This window comes from Hyperolius riggenbachi, chromosome 12 (assembly GCF_040937935.1).
Source record: "Hyperolius riggenbachi isolate aHypRig1 chromosome 12, aHypRig1.pri, whole genome shotgun sequence".
Lineage (NCBI taxonomy): Eukaryota > Metazoa > Chordata > Amphibia > Anura > Hyperoliidae > Hyperolius > Hyperolius riggenbachi.
This window is the reverse complement of record NC_090657.1, coordinates 192,355,496-192,372,041: the sequence shown is the minus strand read 5'-3', so window position 1 is coordinate 192,372,041 and position 16,546 is coordinate 192,355,496. Positions and strand designations below refer to the sequence as shown.

General features: G+C 42.8%; 1 protein-coding gene across 4 annotated transcripts in view; it reads right to left on the bottom strand.

Moving 5' to 3' along the window:
- ADNP (activity dependent neuroprotector homeobox) overlaps positions 1–16,546 on the bottom strand; it is a 52,463-nt gene that overhangs the window by 15,487 nt on the left and 20,430 nt on the right. For all 4 annotated transcript variants that reach the window (XM_068264133.1, XM_068264132.1, XM_068264131.1 and 1 more), the window contains one exon: positions 29–145. In XM_068264133.1, the coding sequence (XP_068120234.1) occupies positions 29–136 (108 nt within the window). In that variant the 5' untranslated portion in view covers positions 137–145. The remainder of the gene's footprint in view (positions 1–28; positions 146–16,546) is intronic.

Genomic DNA, 16,546 nt, shown 5'->3' with positions numbered 1-16,546 from the left:
CTGCCAAACAGAACTGAAGGCGACTCACCTCTACATGCTCTTTACAGTACTCAAGCCCGATATCTCCCAGGATCTTCTTCACAGTCTTCCTGGCTTTCCGTAAACTGCCCAGGTTATTTACAGGAAGCTGGAACATTATTACTACCTGTTAAAAAGAGAACACAATGTGTTAAAAACACAGAGAAACAAAAATGTGCAGTGTTTGCCCAATAGGCAGACAAATAAAATAATGGATGCTTGCTATTGGCAGCTCTGCAGAGCCAGATCAATCTCAACATCTCCCTCCATTTCTCTGGATGTTAAACACCTGAAGTGAGAGGGATATGGAGGGCAGGGCTGTGGAGTCGGAACAAAAATCTTCCGACTCCAACTCATACTCCTCGGTTTGTGAAACCACGACTCCGACTCCAACTCCGGGTACCCAAAATGGCTCCGACTGACTCCTCGACTCCTTAGTCTAATGCTGAATACACACGGTGCGTTCGCGCACTCGATTTCCCGCTCGATTCCCGTTGATTCGTTTATTTCCAACAAGTCCGATTTGGATTTCAATGGATCGTTAGGTCGATTCGCATGCAAAGTATGCCAAATCGACCTAATGATCCATCGAAATCCAAATCGGACATGTTGGAAATAAACGAATCGACGGGAATCGAGCGAGAAATCGAGTGCGCGAACGCACCGTGTGTATTCAGCATAATACTTAACAGGGCTGTGGATTTTGTACAACAATCATCCGACTCCGAATCCTCAGTTTACGAAACCACGACGCCAACTCCAATTCCGGGTGCCCAAAATTGCCCCGACTCCGACTCCACAGCCCTGATGGAGGGTGCCATATTTATTTACCAGTTGCCTGACAGTCTTGCTGACCTTCTGCCTCTAATACTTTTAGCCATGACCCTGAACAAGCATACAGATTAGGTGCTCTGACTGGATTTGCCACATGCTTATTTCAGGTGTATCATACAGATAATACTGCAGCCAAGGAGATTAGCAGGACAGCCAAGCAACTGGTATTGTTTAAACGTAAATTAAATCTTGCTGTCTCTATATCCCTCTCTGTTCAGGTAGAGATATGAGCTCTGGCAACACATCTGACCTTTTTGGGGGGCAACCTATGGCTTTCCTGTAATGAAAACATCTCCTTCACAAACGTAAAAGGGTGCCCAAGATGGGACTCCAGGCTATATGTATAATTACCGACACCCACTCAGGCAGCTCCGTTCTCTAATTCTCCCTGGAAAACTGGCCAGCCCCGCGCTCCTGTGCATGCACTGGGCCAGCCACACTCCCGTGCTTGGGAGCTGTAGGAGCGTGACGAGCGGTGCACCCCGCATGCACAGGAGTGAGGAGATGGCTGGAGAGTATTAGAAGGATGTCGAGGGAGCCCTCAAGCCCCATGGGACTAAAGGAAGCTCTAGGTAAGTATAAATATAGCCTGGAGTCCCATCTCATGTTCTCTTTAAGCATGTGTCACTCACTTGTTGGGCAGTACTACATAAAAGGTACCATAAATAAAAAGCTTTTAGTGGCTGAACCATTTCTATGCACAAGATTGTTCAATAAATAAATGGAGTAATAAGCTGCTCCTACGAAAGAGAGGTAGCCATGCAAAGCCTCATTTGGAGTATAAGCTTTTCCATCCACCACAAACACCTGTGAAGTTTCATAATATGCAGGAAGAAAACTTTACTTTTTCTTACTAGACACTAGAGAAGACAGTGGATATGGCACAGGAATCAATGCTCCATGACAACCAAGTCCTGGCTTTAGCAGGCAGATGTCCAACCCCTGCATCACTCCGCCCTTCCTTCTAATATCATCATAAACCAGGCGTCATTCTAAACTTGTGCTACATTTCAGACTTCCTTTAACCTCCTTGGCGGTAACCTCGAATCAGGCTCGTGATGGAAATCCACAGCTCAGAGCAGTAATCCCGAGTTGGATCCATTGGAGGTGTGGAATGTGCAGGGCTGCCACAGATCTATCAAGCGGTATCATTTTTAGGGTCTGAAAGCTTGTGAAAAAATTGCAAAGCTTTTGGAAAAATAATCTAGAAATAATCATACCGCCAGGGAGTTTAAAGAGGATCTGTAACTTTAAAAACGTCCCCTGGAGGGGGGGTACTGTGCCTGCACTGAAGCAGGTGAATATTTACATGTCCGCCATTCAGGGACCACTAGCATCTCAGGACGATAATGGAAGCCTCGATGGGATCCAGAGGCTTCCACCTCCCGAAATAAATACCCACTAGGGGAAGTGTTAAAAAGTTATACAGTCTGTTTAAAAAGAGTTGGACAGATTAATACAGAATTTGTGAAGTAGCCTGTCCAATTCAGGAGCCAGCTACATCGAAAACAATTAGAGGAAGAAAAAAACAAACCACAGTTGGATATTTGTTTTTTTTAAGAAGCCGTGACTACCCAGTGTTTAATGTCTGTTCAAGGCTGATATAAAAACGCATAATACAGAGTTTAGTCGGATGTTATTCAGCACAAATTTGTGATTGATCAACAAGCAGATGGAAGGTTCCAACCGGTGGAAGTGTGACAAAGCAATGCTACAGCAGCAACAGTACCCTAACGCTAACGGGACACTTCACCTGTCCTCTCAGCCTGAAGCAAGCAGGATCCTTCAAGACAACAAAGCAAAGAGCAAAGTCCTCTCTCCAGTGGCATTCGCTAATGATTACTAAAGGAAACCACAACTGCTCTCTCCTAGAAAGGTAAAGCTAGCTGTTCCAATAAGTGTATAGAACATCAAACACAAAACCAGCTGCATAATAAGTTTGTAAACTACCAAAAAATAATCAAGGCTACAAGTGCAACAGCTGTATCTCTATGCTCAAGCATTACGCAGGCCATACACACATCATATACACATCATTTTGCATCTTTTAAACAAAACATTTTTTGTCTCAATGTGGTTTCCAAAATCCACTCTCTAAGTGGGAAAAAACCTGACAATATGTTTTCCTATGTTTTATTACCTATACAGTTACCATATTTACTTCTGAGCACAAGTCTACAGTATATTGTCTGTCTACAAATTTCCAAAGTAAAGTTTATATGCTCTGAAAGCTGCCATTGTAATATATTGCATGGCTGCTGTATTTTTATAATAAAATCAATCTAGCTCAGTACAGCTTTGGCAGTTTGCTAATGTTTATTAATGTACCTGACAAAGGAATGTAAACAAAACAATGTTATGTCTTTGGTTGCAGCCAGAAGCTACCCACTAAGGCAAGGAGCTTTCCAATGAAAAACAAAGTGCTGTGTTTAACTATTTGAATGCTGTTCTATGTGGTAGCAGATTTTATGCTGTAAATAATCTTTTAGAACAAAGAGGAAATGCTGAGTTTCAAACCACTTCAAGGATATTTAATGGCAACAGGAGAAACTCAGTGCACCACCCCTGTGATGATCTGCCCTGGCCGAGTTTGTTTGATTCTTAAATAAGAAACCTATGGACAACCTTTGCTTTTAAGTGAGGTTGCCAGAATTTGTCTGTTGGTGAAACAGTCTACAGAAAAGTAGATAGGATAGACTGGCAACAGAACAATTTAAAATAATGAATTTCAAGTCTACCACCAAGTGCAATTTCTATCAGGCTAGCATGCTGACCAGTTTAAAAAAAAAAAAAAAAAAAAAACTCAACAGAACTTGCTACACTAAAAGTTCAAAATCAAAATTAGTGCAAATGTTCTAACCAGCCTTACTGGATTATCATTCGATCAATGAGATTTGAGGTTGACTTCTTCCAGACCGTGTTGGTTGAAATCTATGTCCGCCACTTTGCACCTGCCGCAGTTCACTCGCCCTGACGTTAATATGATGGCAGAGCTCCGTGAGTCGGTTAGGAGCAGATTTCATTGGCTCCTATTCACGTGATCACTATGAGCCAATCCCATCAGCTTACATTGATGGACAGGGTCAGGAGCCAATAAGACTGGTGCACAGAGCTCTGCCATCACAGCCATGGCAGAGAGAGGGACCTGCTCCAATAGCAAAGCAGTGTGAGCGGCGAGTATGTGCTGCAATTCCTCAGTAAGCGCCGTTTTGTGGTACCAGCAGCCTCTCGTCCTTAAGGGGCTAGAGACTGCTGGTACGGAAGGGGTTAAATTATCTTCGGAGCAGAAGCAGAATCGATCCTTTTTACTGAAACATGTATTGCTACCACTACGTGATCTAAGAGAACTATTACTTACAATTTACTAACTACTGTACTTTTCCCTCCATAATATAATCTTTTGCAATACCATTTCCATTTAACCTGCTGAGGGGGTGGGAGCCCCATTTCCTCTCCCAAAACATTATTCGTAAGACTGACTGACTATCCGGTAAATAATATTAATTGGAAATTATCCAGAATAATATTAATTGGAAAAGTAGCTCTGCTTTATGCTGTATCAAGTCTGAGGTTCTTTAAGCACAGCTGTGCCAGAGAAACAAGCAGACATTTGTACGGCTGCACTCAGAACCATTTAAGGTAAGCAGTGGTGAGATCTTAGTGAATAGGTGATCAAGACTGTTGGCCAGGACTAGAGTGCAGCACATAGAGCAAGAGAGGATTGTTCTAATCGGGGCCTTCACTTATGCCTACTTGGGCTTTGTTTAGTTAAAAGGAACCTTAACTGTAGTGTAAAAAAATAAATAAATGTCCCTCCAGTCCTCCGCTGCAATACTCTACCAGCTGGCTGGCAAGTCGATGGCCGAGCGTGTGCTCGATCACGCTCCCGCAGACGGAAGAGTTCTGTACATGCGTAGTAGAGATTTTTTCATACTCCGCAGTGTTCTCCCCAGGCTCTTTTGGTTTTGGTGAGCACCCGGCTGTCATCGGCTCACTTCCTCCTATTCTTTAAGCAGAGTTGCACACAGAAGCATCAGTCTTGCATTCTTTCATCTCGCCCCACCCAGCTACTTTTTCATGCCACCCGGCTGGAAAAATTATCTGGGGAGAACTCTGCTCCGTATAATCGCAGCAGGACAACAACTGCGATCAGGATGAAATCGCAACACAATTGGATTGCACTAATGGTAATGGCCGCTGCCGTTTTCATTCATTTGAATGTACCCTGCTTTTTGCGATTCACTAGCGATCTGAATCTGATCACAAAATACAGGGAGGTGTAAAAAGGGCCCTTATATACACATAGGAATTCCGGTTCACCATGAGCTTGCTGGGCAATCTGTAAGGTGGTGCAATTCGAAGTCTATGAACAGCTCACACCTCATCAGTTGCACTGTGATACAAGTGATTCAGCTGCTACTATGCAGTACATGTGCGTTGCTATAATCCTACACCTTGACGGGCAAAAATGTTCATCAATAACAATACACACTGGCCAGTTGCTTCTTTGCCTGCGTTACATTGCACACCACCACAAATGTTTTTAGTGGTATATGTTGAATGCAACACACCTGTGCGAAATTAGCCTAAAATCCAAAACAAAAAAAAGGAAATACAAATAACAGACAATGCTTTACTATTTAGACATTTCCATGTCTGCTTATTCCATTAATAATAATAATAATAATAATAATTATTATTATAAACAGCCTGCATTGATAAATACTAAGCACATTTCACAAATTAAAAACTTTCGTTCAAGACACATATGTGCAATCCTGTGCATCTTTCCAATTAACCTACTTCTGGGATGCAGACAGGTTGCCTAGCAACAGGGGTCAGAACAAAGCAGCACACACCTTTGCGATGCATACAAATACAAGAGCTTGTACAAAAACTAAGCCGCAGGTACCTGCTGATAACGAAAGTTTTGTTGTAATTATTGAATGAGTTGTTTTTGAAAACGCCATACTACTAAGAAGCTCCGCGCGCTGGAGAAGAGGTGGACATCATCTCTAGCTACCACAAGAGGAATGATCTTCAACAAATACTGGATCAATTTAACAATCTAAATGATCAATACCCTCGTCCCTCCGCTTTTACTGCAGTGCAGGTAAGCTACAGCAAAACAACTTACTTACAAGCAAGTGTAAAAAGGGCTGTAGAGAGGGAGGGCAAATTAGCATGGAATTTGGGAGCCAGTCTGTTTCATCCACGTGCAAGCGGGAAAAATGTAAGGAGCCTGTTAAAGAATATTTTTAAAGGTGCATCATGTACCCAGTTCCTGGGATTGAAGCACAACTAACGAGAGCGATGATAGAATAATAATAATAATAATAATAATAATAATGGCTGCCATATTTATTTCCTTTTAAAACAATACCAGTTGTCTGGCAGCACTGCTGGTCTAACTGGTTGCAGTAGTAATCTTGTCAGATCTGACAATTATGTCGGAAACACCAGATCTGCATGATTTCTCAGGGTCTATTGTTAAAAGTAATGAGGTAGAGGATCAGCAGCACAGCCAGGAAACTGGTATAGTTTAAATGGAAATAAATATGGCAGCCTTCATATCCCTCTTATTACAGTTGTCCTTTAAAGGGAAGGTTCAGGGAGGGGAGTGAAAAAATAAAAATCAATTTCCACTTACCTGGGGCTTCCTCCAGCCCGTGGCAGGCAGGAGGTGCCCTCGGCGCCGCTCCGCAGGCTCCCGGTGGTCTCCGGTGGCCGACCCGACCTGGCCAGGCTCTTCTGCGCTCCAAGGCCCGGCACTTCTGCGTCCCACGCAGCCGCGCTGACGTCATTGGACGTCCGCCGGGCTCTACTGCGCAGGCGCGGTAGTTCTGCGCCTGCGCAGTAGAGCCCGGTGGACGTCCGATGACGTCAGCGCGGCTGCGTGGGACGCAGAAGTGCCGGGCCTTGGAGCGCAGAAGAGCCCGACCTGGCAGCCGGCCTGGCCAGGTCGGGTCGGCCACCGGGAGCCTGCGGAGCGGCGCCGAGGGCACCTCCTGCCTGCCACGGGCTGGAGGAAGCCCCAGGTAAGTGGAAATTAATTTTTATTTTTTCACTCCCCTCCCTGAACCTTCCCTTTAAAGCCATGTACACACACCAAACTCGATTGAAACATTTGATGGACAGGTTTAGCCATATCGGACAATAGTGTTTCCAAAAAAAAAAAAAAAAGTAGTAGCTCAATGACAAGCAACCAATAGCAGGAATTTTGCCCACTCCATCCGGCAGATCAACTATGAACAGATGACACTAAACTGATTGGTGAGCATACAGACAGCATGCAGATAGTATGCTGGCTGAAAATAACTTGGCTCCCCACATCAGCTTGCACAAATAGGGCAGTGTTCTCCCCAGAAATTTTTTCCAGCCGGGTGGCATGAGAAAGTAGCCGGGTGGATGAGATGAGAGAATGCAGGGCCAGCGCTTCCACGGAGCAATTCTGCTTACAGCATAGGAGGAGGTGAGCTAATGACAGCCGGGTGCTCATCAAAACTAGCCGGGTGGAGCACCCGGCTAAAAGAGCCTGGGGAGAACACTGTAGGGCTTTCTTAATCACAGTTTTTTGGCTGCTCTGGGTTGCCACACATAGCACCGCAGCTTAATGAAGTCAAAGGCTCTGACCGAGACATGACTGCTGATCACATGAAGTGTATAACAGCATCACATACTGCAGTGTGAAAAGTTGGTTCATCTTAGCAGAAGTTGCAGCGTGTTTCCATGGTAACCACATCACTTCCTCGCACAGCTCTGAGAGCTAGAGATGTATACCGGTGGAGGAGACGGTACCTCCCTTCCAATACGAGCAACACAGGCAACCCACTAATGAACATGAATGGGGAGGATGTAACTGTACTGTCACACAATGACAGGGTAACCCACATACACACGGTGTCACTGCACAGCTTCTGGGAGATTACTACCAGACTATACAAATCCAACATTTTGCTGCTAAGTACTACGTGCATCTACAAGTCTTTTTACATAATTTTCTTTTATCTATGTATGGAACCCTCAAAACTGTATGCAATGTGGTGAAGAAATCTTGCATGTCTCCCTGGATGTGCAATACAACCAGTGAAGTTTTACATGCTTGTTGTAGGGTACACAACACAAGAATTATAAAAAAAGGAGCAAGAGCAAAGCGCACACCACCTGCAACGTGTGTGTGTGTACACACACACACACACACACACACACACACACACACACACACACACACACACACTTAATCCTTTTACTCCATAGAAGTCGAGTAACCTCTCAAAAAGAAAAAGCCATTAAAGAGAATCTGTATTGTTAAAATCGCACAAAAGTAAATATACCAGTGCGTTAGGAGACATCTCCTATTACCCTCTGTCACAATTTCGCCGCTCCTCGCCGCATTAAAAGTGGTTAAAAACAGTTTTAAAAAGTTTGTTTATAAACAAACAAAATGGCCACCAAAACAGGAAGTAGGTTGATGTACAGTATGTCCACACATAGAAAATACATTCATACACAAGCAGGCTGTATACACCCTTCCTTTTGAATCTCAAGAGATAATTTGTTTGTTTCTTTCCCCCTGCAGCTATCTTCCACTGAAGTGTCAGGCTGTTTCTTCCTGCAGAGTGCAGACAGCTCTGCCTGTATGTAATTCCTCAGTATGTGAAAGCCCAGCCAGCTCAGAGGAGGATTTATCCAGCTTGTAAAAGATAAGAGAGAAGAGAGAAGCTGCCCTAATCTAAATAATACACAGGCAGTGTGCAGAGAGGGGCCTGGAGGGGGGAGATGCATCACAGAACCACAACACTGAAGAACTTGGCAGCCTTCCAGACACAAGCTGACAAGTCTGACAAGAGAGAGATAAGTTGATTTATTACAGAGATGGTGATAGTAGAACGTGCTGCAGTAAGCCAGAACACATTAGAATAGCTTTTGGAACTTGTAGGATGATAAAAAACAGGATGCAATTTTTGTTACGGAGTCTCTTTAAACCAAAAAGTTTTCCATATAGGGAGATACAATCGGAAGTTACAAATAGACAAACTTGAAAGCTTGCAGTTTGCATAGGAATTCCAGGTCTACTGCTCCTTCCAAGGACCGTAAAGTAGCAACTGACGAGCCAATATGCATTCTTGAGCATTGATCACATTGTATCCCTCAATGTCTTTCAATGCTATGTGGCAACCCCTCCACCGCCTGTTCGTAGTCGTACACAGATCTTACAATCTATCACAATTTTGATAGTTAAAAAAGCCCAAAGGGGATAAAAAGCAATTTGATCAAAAATATTGGTCAAACATTAAGGGCAATAGATATCCCATAGATTTGATCAGAGGGATGAGTAAAATAATGTTCTAACAGTAAACCTCTGGCTACAGCTTAATCCCCAACCATGCAGCTGTATGAATATAAAATGTATGAACAATACTGATCTTGTGAACTGCTGATATAGTCAACTACTTTGGCCAGGCCAGGCATTCTACTGTATATGTTAATAATAGCAGGGCTCCCAGTCAGTTGGTCAGGAGTTACGACAGGTTCTCAGCATCAATCCATACCCATTAGTGAGAAAACCTTTAGGCCGTACTAGTGGGTTCAAGGTCCCCAACATACACCACAGGTTTTCGTATAAGTTTAAATGTGCAGAATCTCACAGATGCAAAAAGCTTTTAAATATAAAAAGTGTAGTGCACAAAGAGTTGTCTTTTCCTATGCACAAGAAAAACACATTAGGTGTGATCCAGACCATTGATTTACTGTACATGCTCCATTACATCTGATGCTTTTTCATGTGTGGGGAAAATGCATATAAATGCACACAGTGCAGGGGGGGGGGGGAAGCTTACCATATACATCCCCCCAGAACATAAAACTAAGAAATGATATGCAATTGTGCCTCCATCATAAGGTCAACTCATTCATTTAAGTTTGTGGGAGGCTTCTGATAGTCTCATTTGTGATCGAACACATGTAGTTGCAGTGCTCTCCCCAGGCTATTTTAGCCGGGTGCTGCACCCGGCTAGTTTTGGTGAGCAACCGCCTCACCTCCTCCTTTGCTGTAAGCAGAGTTGCACAAAGAAGCAACAACCCTGCATTCTCTCATCACGCCCCACCCGGCTACTTTTTCATGCCACCCGGCTGGAAAACATTTCTGAGGAGACCACTGAGTTGTATAGTTTACAGGAATGCATGGCACCTGGACAGCAGTTCATAGCACACAGCAAGGCATGCAGAAGTGTGTTGTTGGAACACACTGAGCTCAAATATGCAATGTGCAGCAGACAGTGCCATTACACAATGCATAACACAAGAGGAGTTGTTGAAATCACCTCAGCCCATTTTGGGGCTAATTGGACCATGCCTTGTAAGGGTTTTTTGCCTTCCTCTGGATCAACAGGGATATGTGAGGGAGCAGGCTGGTGTTGTACTTTGTTCTCTGGTTGAACTCGATGGACGTATGTCTTTTTTCAACCCAAATAACTATGTAACACTACAGCCCCGGCCTTTACCAAATGGTGTTGTCCTCTTGTTAGAATAATGAAGAGGAGTTAAATAACCTTACAGTAGGGTTAGTGCTGTATGTTCTGACCTTTTCGGAGATGCTGCAAACCTTTTACAGAAAGAAGAATCTTAAAGAGAAACCGTAACCATGAACTGAACTTGATCCCAATCAGGAGCTGATACCCCCTTTCCCATGAGAAACCTTTTCACAAACAGATCATTACAGGGCTCTGTATGGCTTATATTATGGTAAAACCCCTCCCACAGTATGATGTCAGGACCATGGTTCTGACATCACACTGTGGAAGCCTCGTTGCATTGTTACATAGTTCCATAGTTATTTGGGTTGAAAAAAAGACATGTCTATCGAGTTCAACCAGAGAACAAAGTACAACTCCAGCCTGCTCCCTCACATATCCCTGTTGATCCAGAGGAAGGCGAAAGACCCTTACAAGGCATGGTCCAATTAGCCCCAAAAGGGAAAAAATTCTTCCCGACTCCAGATGGCAATCAGATAAAATCCCTGGATCAACATCATTAGGCATTACCTAGTAATTGTAGCCATGGATGTCTTTCCACGCAAGGAAAGCATCTAAGCCCCCTTTAAATGCAGGTATAGAATTTGCCATAACTACTTCCTGTGGCAATGCATTCCACGTCTTAATCACTCTTACTGTAAAGAACCCTTTCCTAAATAAATGGCTAAACCGTTTTTCCTCCATGCGCAGATCATGTTCTCTAGTCCTTTGAGAAGGCCTAGGGACAAAAAGCTCATCCACCAAGCTTTTATATTGCCCTCTGATGTATTTATACATGTTAATTAGATCCCCTCTCCCTCTAAGGTGTCTTTTCTCTAGACTAAATAAATGCAGTTTATCTAACCTTTCTTGGTAAGTGAGACCTTCCATCCCACGTATCAATTTTGTTGCTCGTCTCTGCACCTGCTCTAAAACTGCAATATCTTTCCTGTAATGTGGTGCCCAGAACTGAATTCCATATTCCAGATGTGGCCTTACTAGAGAGTTAAACAGGGGCAATATTATGCTAGCATCTCGAGTTTTTATTTCCCTTTTAATGCATCTCAAAAAATTTTTAAGCTTTAGCTGCAGCGGCTTGGCATTGAGTACGATTATTTAACTTGTCGATGAGTACTCCTAAGTCCTTCTCCAAGTTTGAGGTCACCAACTTTACCCCGTTTATTTTGTATTGTGCTAGTCCATTGGTAGACCAAAATGCAGGACTACATTTTTCAACATTGAATTTCATCTGCCATTTATGTGCCCATATAGCCATCCTATCCAGATCCTGTTGCAATATGTACCCATCTTCCTGAGAGTTGATGATTCTGCACAATTTTGTATCATCTGCAAAAATAGCAACATTGCTCACTACTGCATCGACTAGGTCATTAATAAATAAATTGAAGAGCACTGGACCCAGTACAGACCCCTGTGGGAACCCACTGCTAACAGTCACCCATTTTGAGTATGATCCATTGACCACAACTCTTTGTTTTCTGTCCATTAGCCAGCTCCCTATCCATGCACACAGACTCTTCCCCAGTTCTTGCATCCTCAACTTTTGCACCAGACTTTTGTGCAGAACAGTGCCGAAGGCCTTTGCAAAGTCCAAGTATATCACATCTACAGCATTCCCAATATCCACATTAGCGTTCACTACATCATAAAAGCTGAGCAAGTTAGTCAAACAGGACCTGTCTTTAGTAAACCCATATTGATGCTGAGAAATAAGATTATTTTCTACTATGAAGTAATGTATAGTATCCCTTAGTAACCCCTCAAATAGTTTGCATACAACTGATGTTAAGCTTACAGGTCTATAATTTCCTGGATCTGATTTTTTGCCCTTCTTAAAGAATGGGAAAATGTGGGCTGTACGCCAATCCACTGGGACTCTGCCAGTTGAAAGAGAGTCACAAAAGATAAGATAAAGGGGTTTATCCATAACTGAACTTAATTCCCTTAGGACCCGAGGATGCATACCATCCGGGCCAGGTGCCTTGTCTATTTTTTAATGTATTTAGTCTTGTCTTCACTTCTTCCTGCATCAAGTATTTAATATTACAGTTGGAAGATTGAGAATCTTCTGCATCTGTAATTTGCAACTGTGATGTTTCCCTTGTGAAGACAGAAGCAAAGAAAGCATTTAATAACTCTGCCTTACCTTGGTCTACACCATTGAGTTTTCACCCTCATCCTTTAGGAGTCCAATACAGTCAACCTTTCTTTTTTTAGAGTTGACGTACTTGTAAAACTTCTTTGGGTTAGATTTGATATTCCTAGAGATTTGATTTTCAGCTTCAATCTTTGCCAGCCTAATTTCTTTTTTTTTTTTACAACTTTATTGCACTCTTATAATTGCTTAATGCAGCCTCCGTCCCCTCCTGTTTTAGGACCTTATAGGCATTCTTTTTCCTCTTTATTTTATCTTTAACCTTTTTATTCATCCATAGATGCCTTTTTTATTGCTAGACATTTTGTTTCCATATGGGAAATACATACTACAATATTGAACGAAGTTTAAAAGCTTGCCATTTCCCTTCAGTGTCCTTCCCTTGTAGTACATTATCCCAGTTCACCAAACTTAGTTACTGCCTGAGTTGATTGAACTTTGCTTTTCTAAAATTAATCGTTTTAGTGGTCCCGCTGCCCATCAGTCACCAGATCAAACGTTATGTTGTGATCACTATTTCCCAAATGTTCTTGAACCTGCACATTTGATACATTATCTGGTCTATTAGAAATGATCAAATCCAGTAACGCATTCCCCTTAGTTGGTTCCGTTACCATTTGAGTCAGGCAACTGTCTTGTAGTGTTGCCAGAAATCTGCTGCTTTTACCAGAATGGGTAGCCTCAATACTCCAGTCAATGTCTGGAAAGTTGAAGTCACCCATAACTATGACCTAATTTTTACTTGCAGCTTTTTCAATCTGCTGTAGTAATTGCAGTTCTGCAGCTTCATGAATATGTGGTGGCCTGTAGAATACCCCAATAAGCAATTGGCAACCTTTATTTCCACCATGAATATTTACCCAAACGGACTCCACATCTTCACAATCTTCCTCCACCTCATCGATACAAACCCCTCCACCTTTTTCCCTGTTCTATCTTTCCTAAACACATTGTATCCTTCTAAATTCGCTATCCAGTCATGGCTTTCATCCATCCAGGTCTCAGTTATTCCCACAATGTCATACCCTTTGTCAATGAGAATAACCTCTAGTTCGTCCATTTTATTTGCAAGGCTCCTAGCATTGGTTACCATGCACTTTATATTTTTACCACCACATTTTCCAATTTTGGTTACATGAAATGGGCTACTTGAAGTTTTACCAACCTCCTTACCCTTTACACTGTCTCCACCTCCCTTTTCCACCCCCATAATGTTAGGCTCCCACTGTCCTTTTTACCTTATCTTGTCTACATATTGAGACTTTACCCTCCCGCCTCCTCCCAGATCCTAGTTTAAAATATCCTCAGAAAATCCCACCTTGGAGGTCCTTGCTTTAAGTTTATCTCCAAGTCCCTGAAAATCATTTTTGAGGACCTTCCATCTCCCACTAACTTTGTCATTGGTGCCAATGTGTACCATGACAGCTGGGTCTTCCCCAGCTACACGCAAAAAACTGTCAATTCTTTACGCTACATGTAGGAAATAACAGCAGTTTGCAGCTGTTTCCAACTGCAAAAAAAGCAAGCAGCATCTCCTTCCACTGAAATCACCTGCCAGCAGTAAAAATGTCACCATATTATAAATGTCAGAATGTAAATCAGGGAGAGGAAAGATTCTACAATGGGCAAACACTGACTAAAACATTTATACATAATTATAAAAATGAAGCACTTTTTGATTACATTATTTTCACTGGGATTCCTCCTCAAAGACAAACATCAGGAAACAATTTGGGCCCGGTTCCCAGGTACATCTGCCGGCATTGTCAGTCAAATCCTTTCCTGGAAGCGTGCAGAAAAGAGTTTGACGACATCTGGAGGCTTCCGGTGGTTTTCAACCCCACAGAAGGACACGGAGACACGACGGTAAGCGATCCTGAAAACAGAATCGGAACGCGGATGTTCACCCAAACAGTAGACTACGGCACGAGCCCTGCCCTTTCACGTGAATTGGCAGCACTTTAATCACTCTGCGAACGCAGAGTAGCTCCCCCAGGCAGAACTGCCTAACACAGAATTGCGCCATCCCGCGATCTGTAGCGCCCATTCACAGCAGGGGGAGAGAGGCGGCCGCAGCGATCAGATATCTAACTCGCGATTGCGTCGGCAGGCTCTCACAAATGAAGTTTCCATGTACAGTGCCGCGATCTCCTGCAGCGCTGTACAGGAGACAGCTCTGTCAATGAGCTGTCCTCTCGAGTGGCAGGGAAAAAAGATCCCTCTCATAGGCTTATGCCAATGAGAGGCGATCTCAGTGATTGAATCTTGGAAGGGGGAGAGGGGAGGGATAAAATGAAAATAGACATTTTTATTGTATAAAAAAAATAAAAAAAAAAAATAAAAAAATACTGATTGCAGCAGCGATTAGAAGCCACCAACAGAAAGCCCTGTTGGTGGCAAGATTTGTGTGCCAAGTTATATGGCCGTGCAGAACCCTGCATTGTGCTGAATTGTAAATAATGGCCTGGTCACTAGGGGGGTGTAAGCCTGTGGTCCTGTAATGGTTAAAATCGAGCGCTGTGACCTGCAGGAAACAAACCACAATCACCGGTGTGAACCAACCTTCAGATGCTGTGGAAATAGGTTACAACTGCCTGGATGTTTAATTATTTTTATGACTGTACCCCCCTCTAGGAGCACATTCACTTCCTGTTCTGACAGGAAGTGTATATTTCTTTCCAACGTGAACACAGAACGAAATCGATAAATAAAACCCTATTTTGTAGAGTGGTGAAGAGTTAAACCCCCCACAGATTTGTCACTGCTATGCCTTATTTCCTGTCCCCAGAGTTCATATTACAGCCATGAAAAAGCCCGGGACAAAAAAGAAAAGGTAAAACAGCGACAGTGATAACACAAATTACATAATCTTCAATGAGATTCCAACTTTTTTTTTTCATAAAAATATTGCTGATATGATTTACAAACGGATCTTATTCAGAGGTCTATCTATGAAAAGAAAAATTGCAGAAGTCACCACACCAGGAAAGAGGTTATCCTGACTGACAAGCTGCTTCAACAATGCTTTCTGCAAACCTGCTATGCAAAAAAAGGTTAAAGAAATATGTTTGGTGTTAAGGCTTCACACGCCCACATAATGAAGCAGCACCCACTGGGCGGACTTCCTTTTTTTCCCAATACTGCAGTCTAGAGGCCATTTCTGGAAAGTACCTAAATAACTAAATTACCAACCAGTCATCAAGTCTGTAGCAACAGAAACACGATGCACTTAAAGACAGTACTCATAGCTGGAACCAAGGCAAACCGTAGCTGTCACTGAAAATCAAATTATACCCTGCAGCAAATGAAACCACCATACAACAATCCTATAATGAAAGGCCATCAGGTTGATTTAATAAAGACGTACTAAGAACCCATTATCATGGGCAAAGGCGAGAGATTGCCTGGCAACTAGTTTACACTATAGTCAAGTCATGGAAAGAGTGGCAGATGGGTTGCTACGGGATACAGAATTTGCCATGTTGCGCTTTACATTATGCCTGGTACACACCATACAATTTCCTGGCAGACAGACGGGTCGAAACTATTATTTCAGACAGATCTGATCTAATTCCTGATCTTTTTTTGATCAATTTTGTATAGAAGTGATCGGAAAATCAGAAAATGATTGGAAGTCAGATTAGACCTGTCAGAAATAATCAATTTGTCCCATCTATCTAACGAGAAATTGCATGGTGTGTACCAGGCATTAGGGTTATACTCAGAGAAACAAGTACTAGGAGAAGTGGTCCATTATTACACATAGCCCCACAACAGATTTTTACAAAAATACACATTGTTTATACAAAGATACAGAGAATACATAACCAACAGAATTCAGGGCCCAGTCCCTCAAATCTAAAGGCCGTTACACACACTAGAGTTACCGGTGTTTGTATATTTTTGTGATAAAAACCTGCTTGCTACAAACCTTAAAATGTTCAGGACACTCCCCCACTACTGTAAGGGCCCTTTTACACTTAATCAGTAGCTCTCAGTTATAACT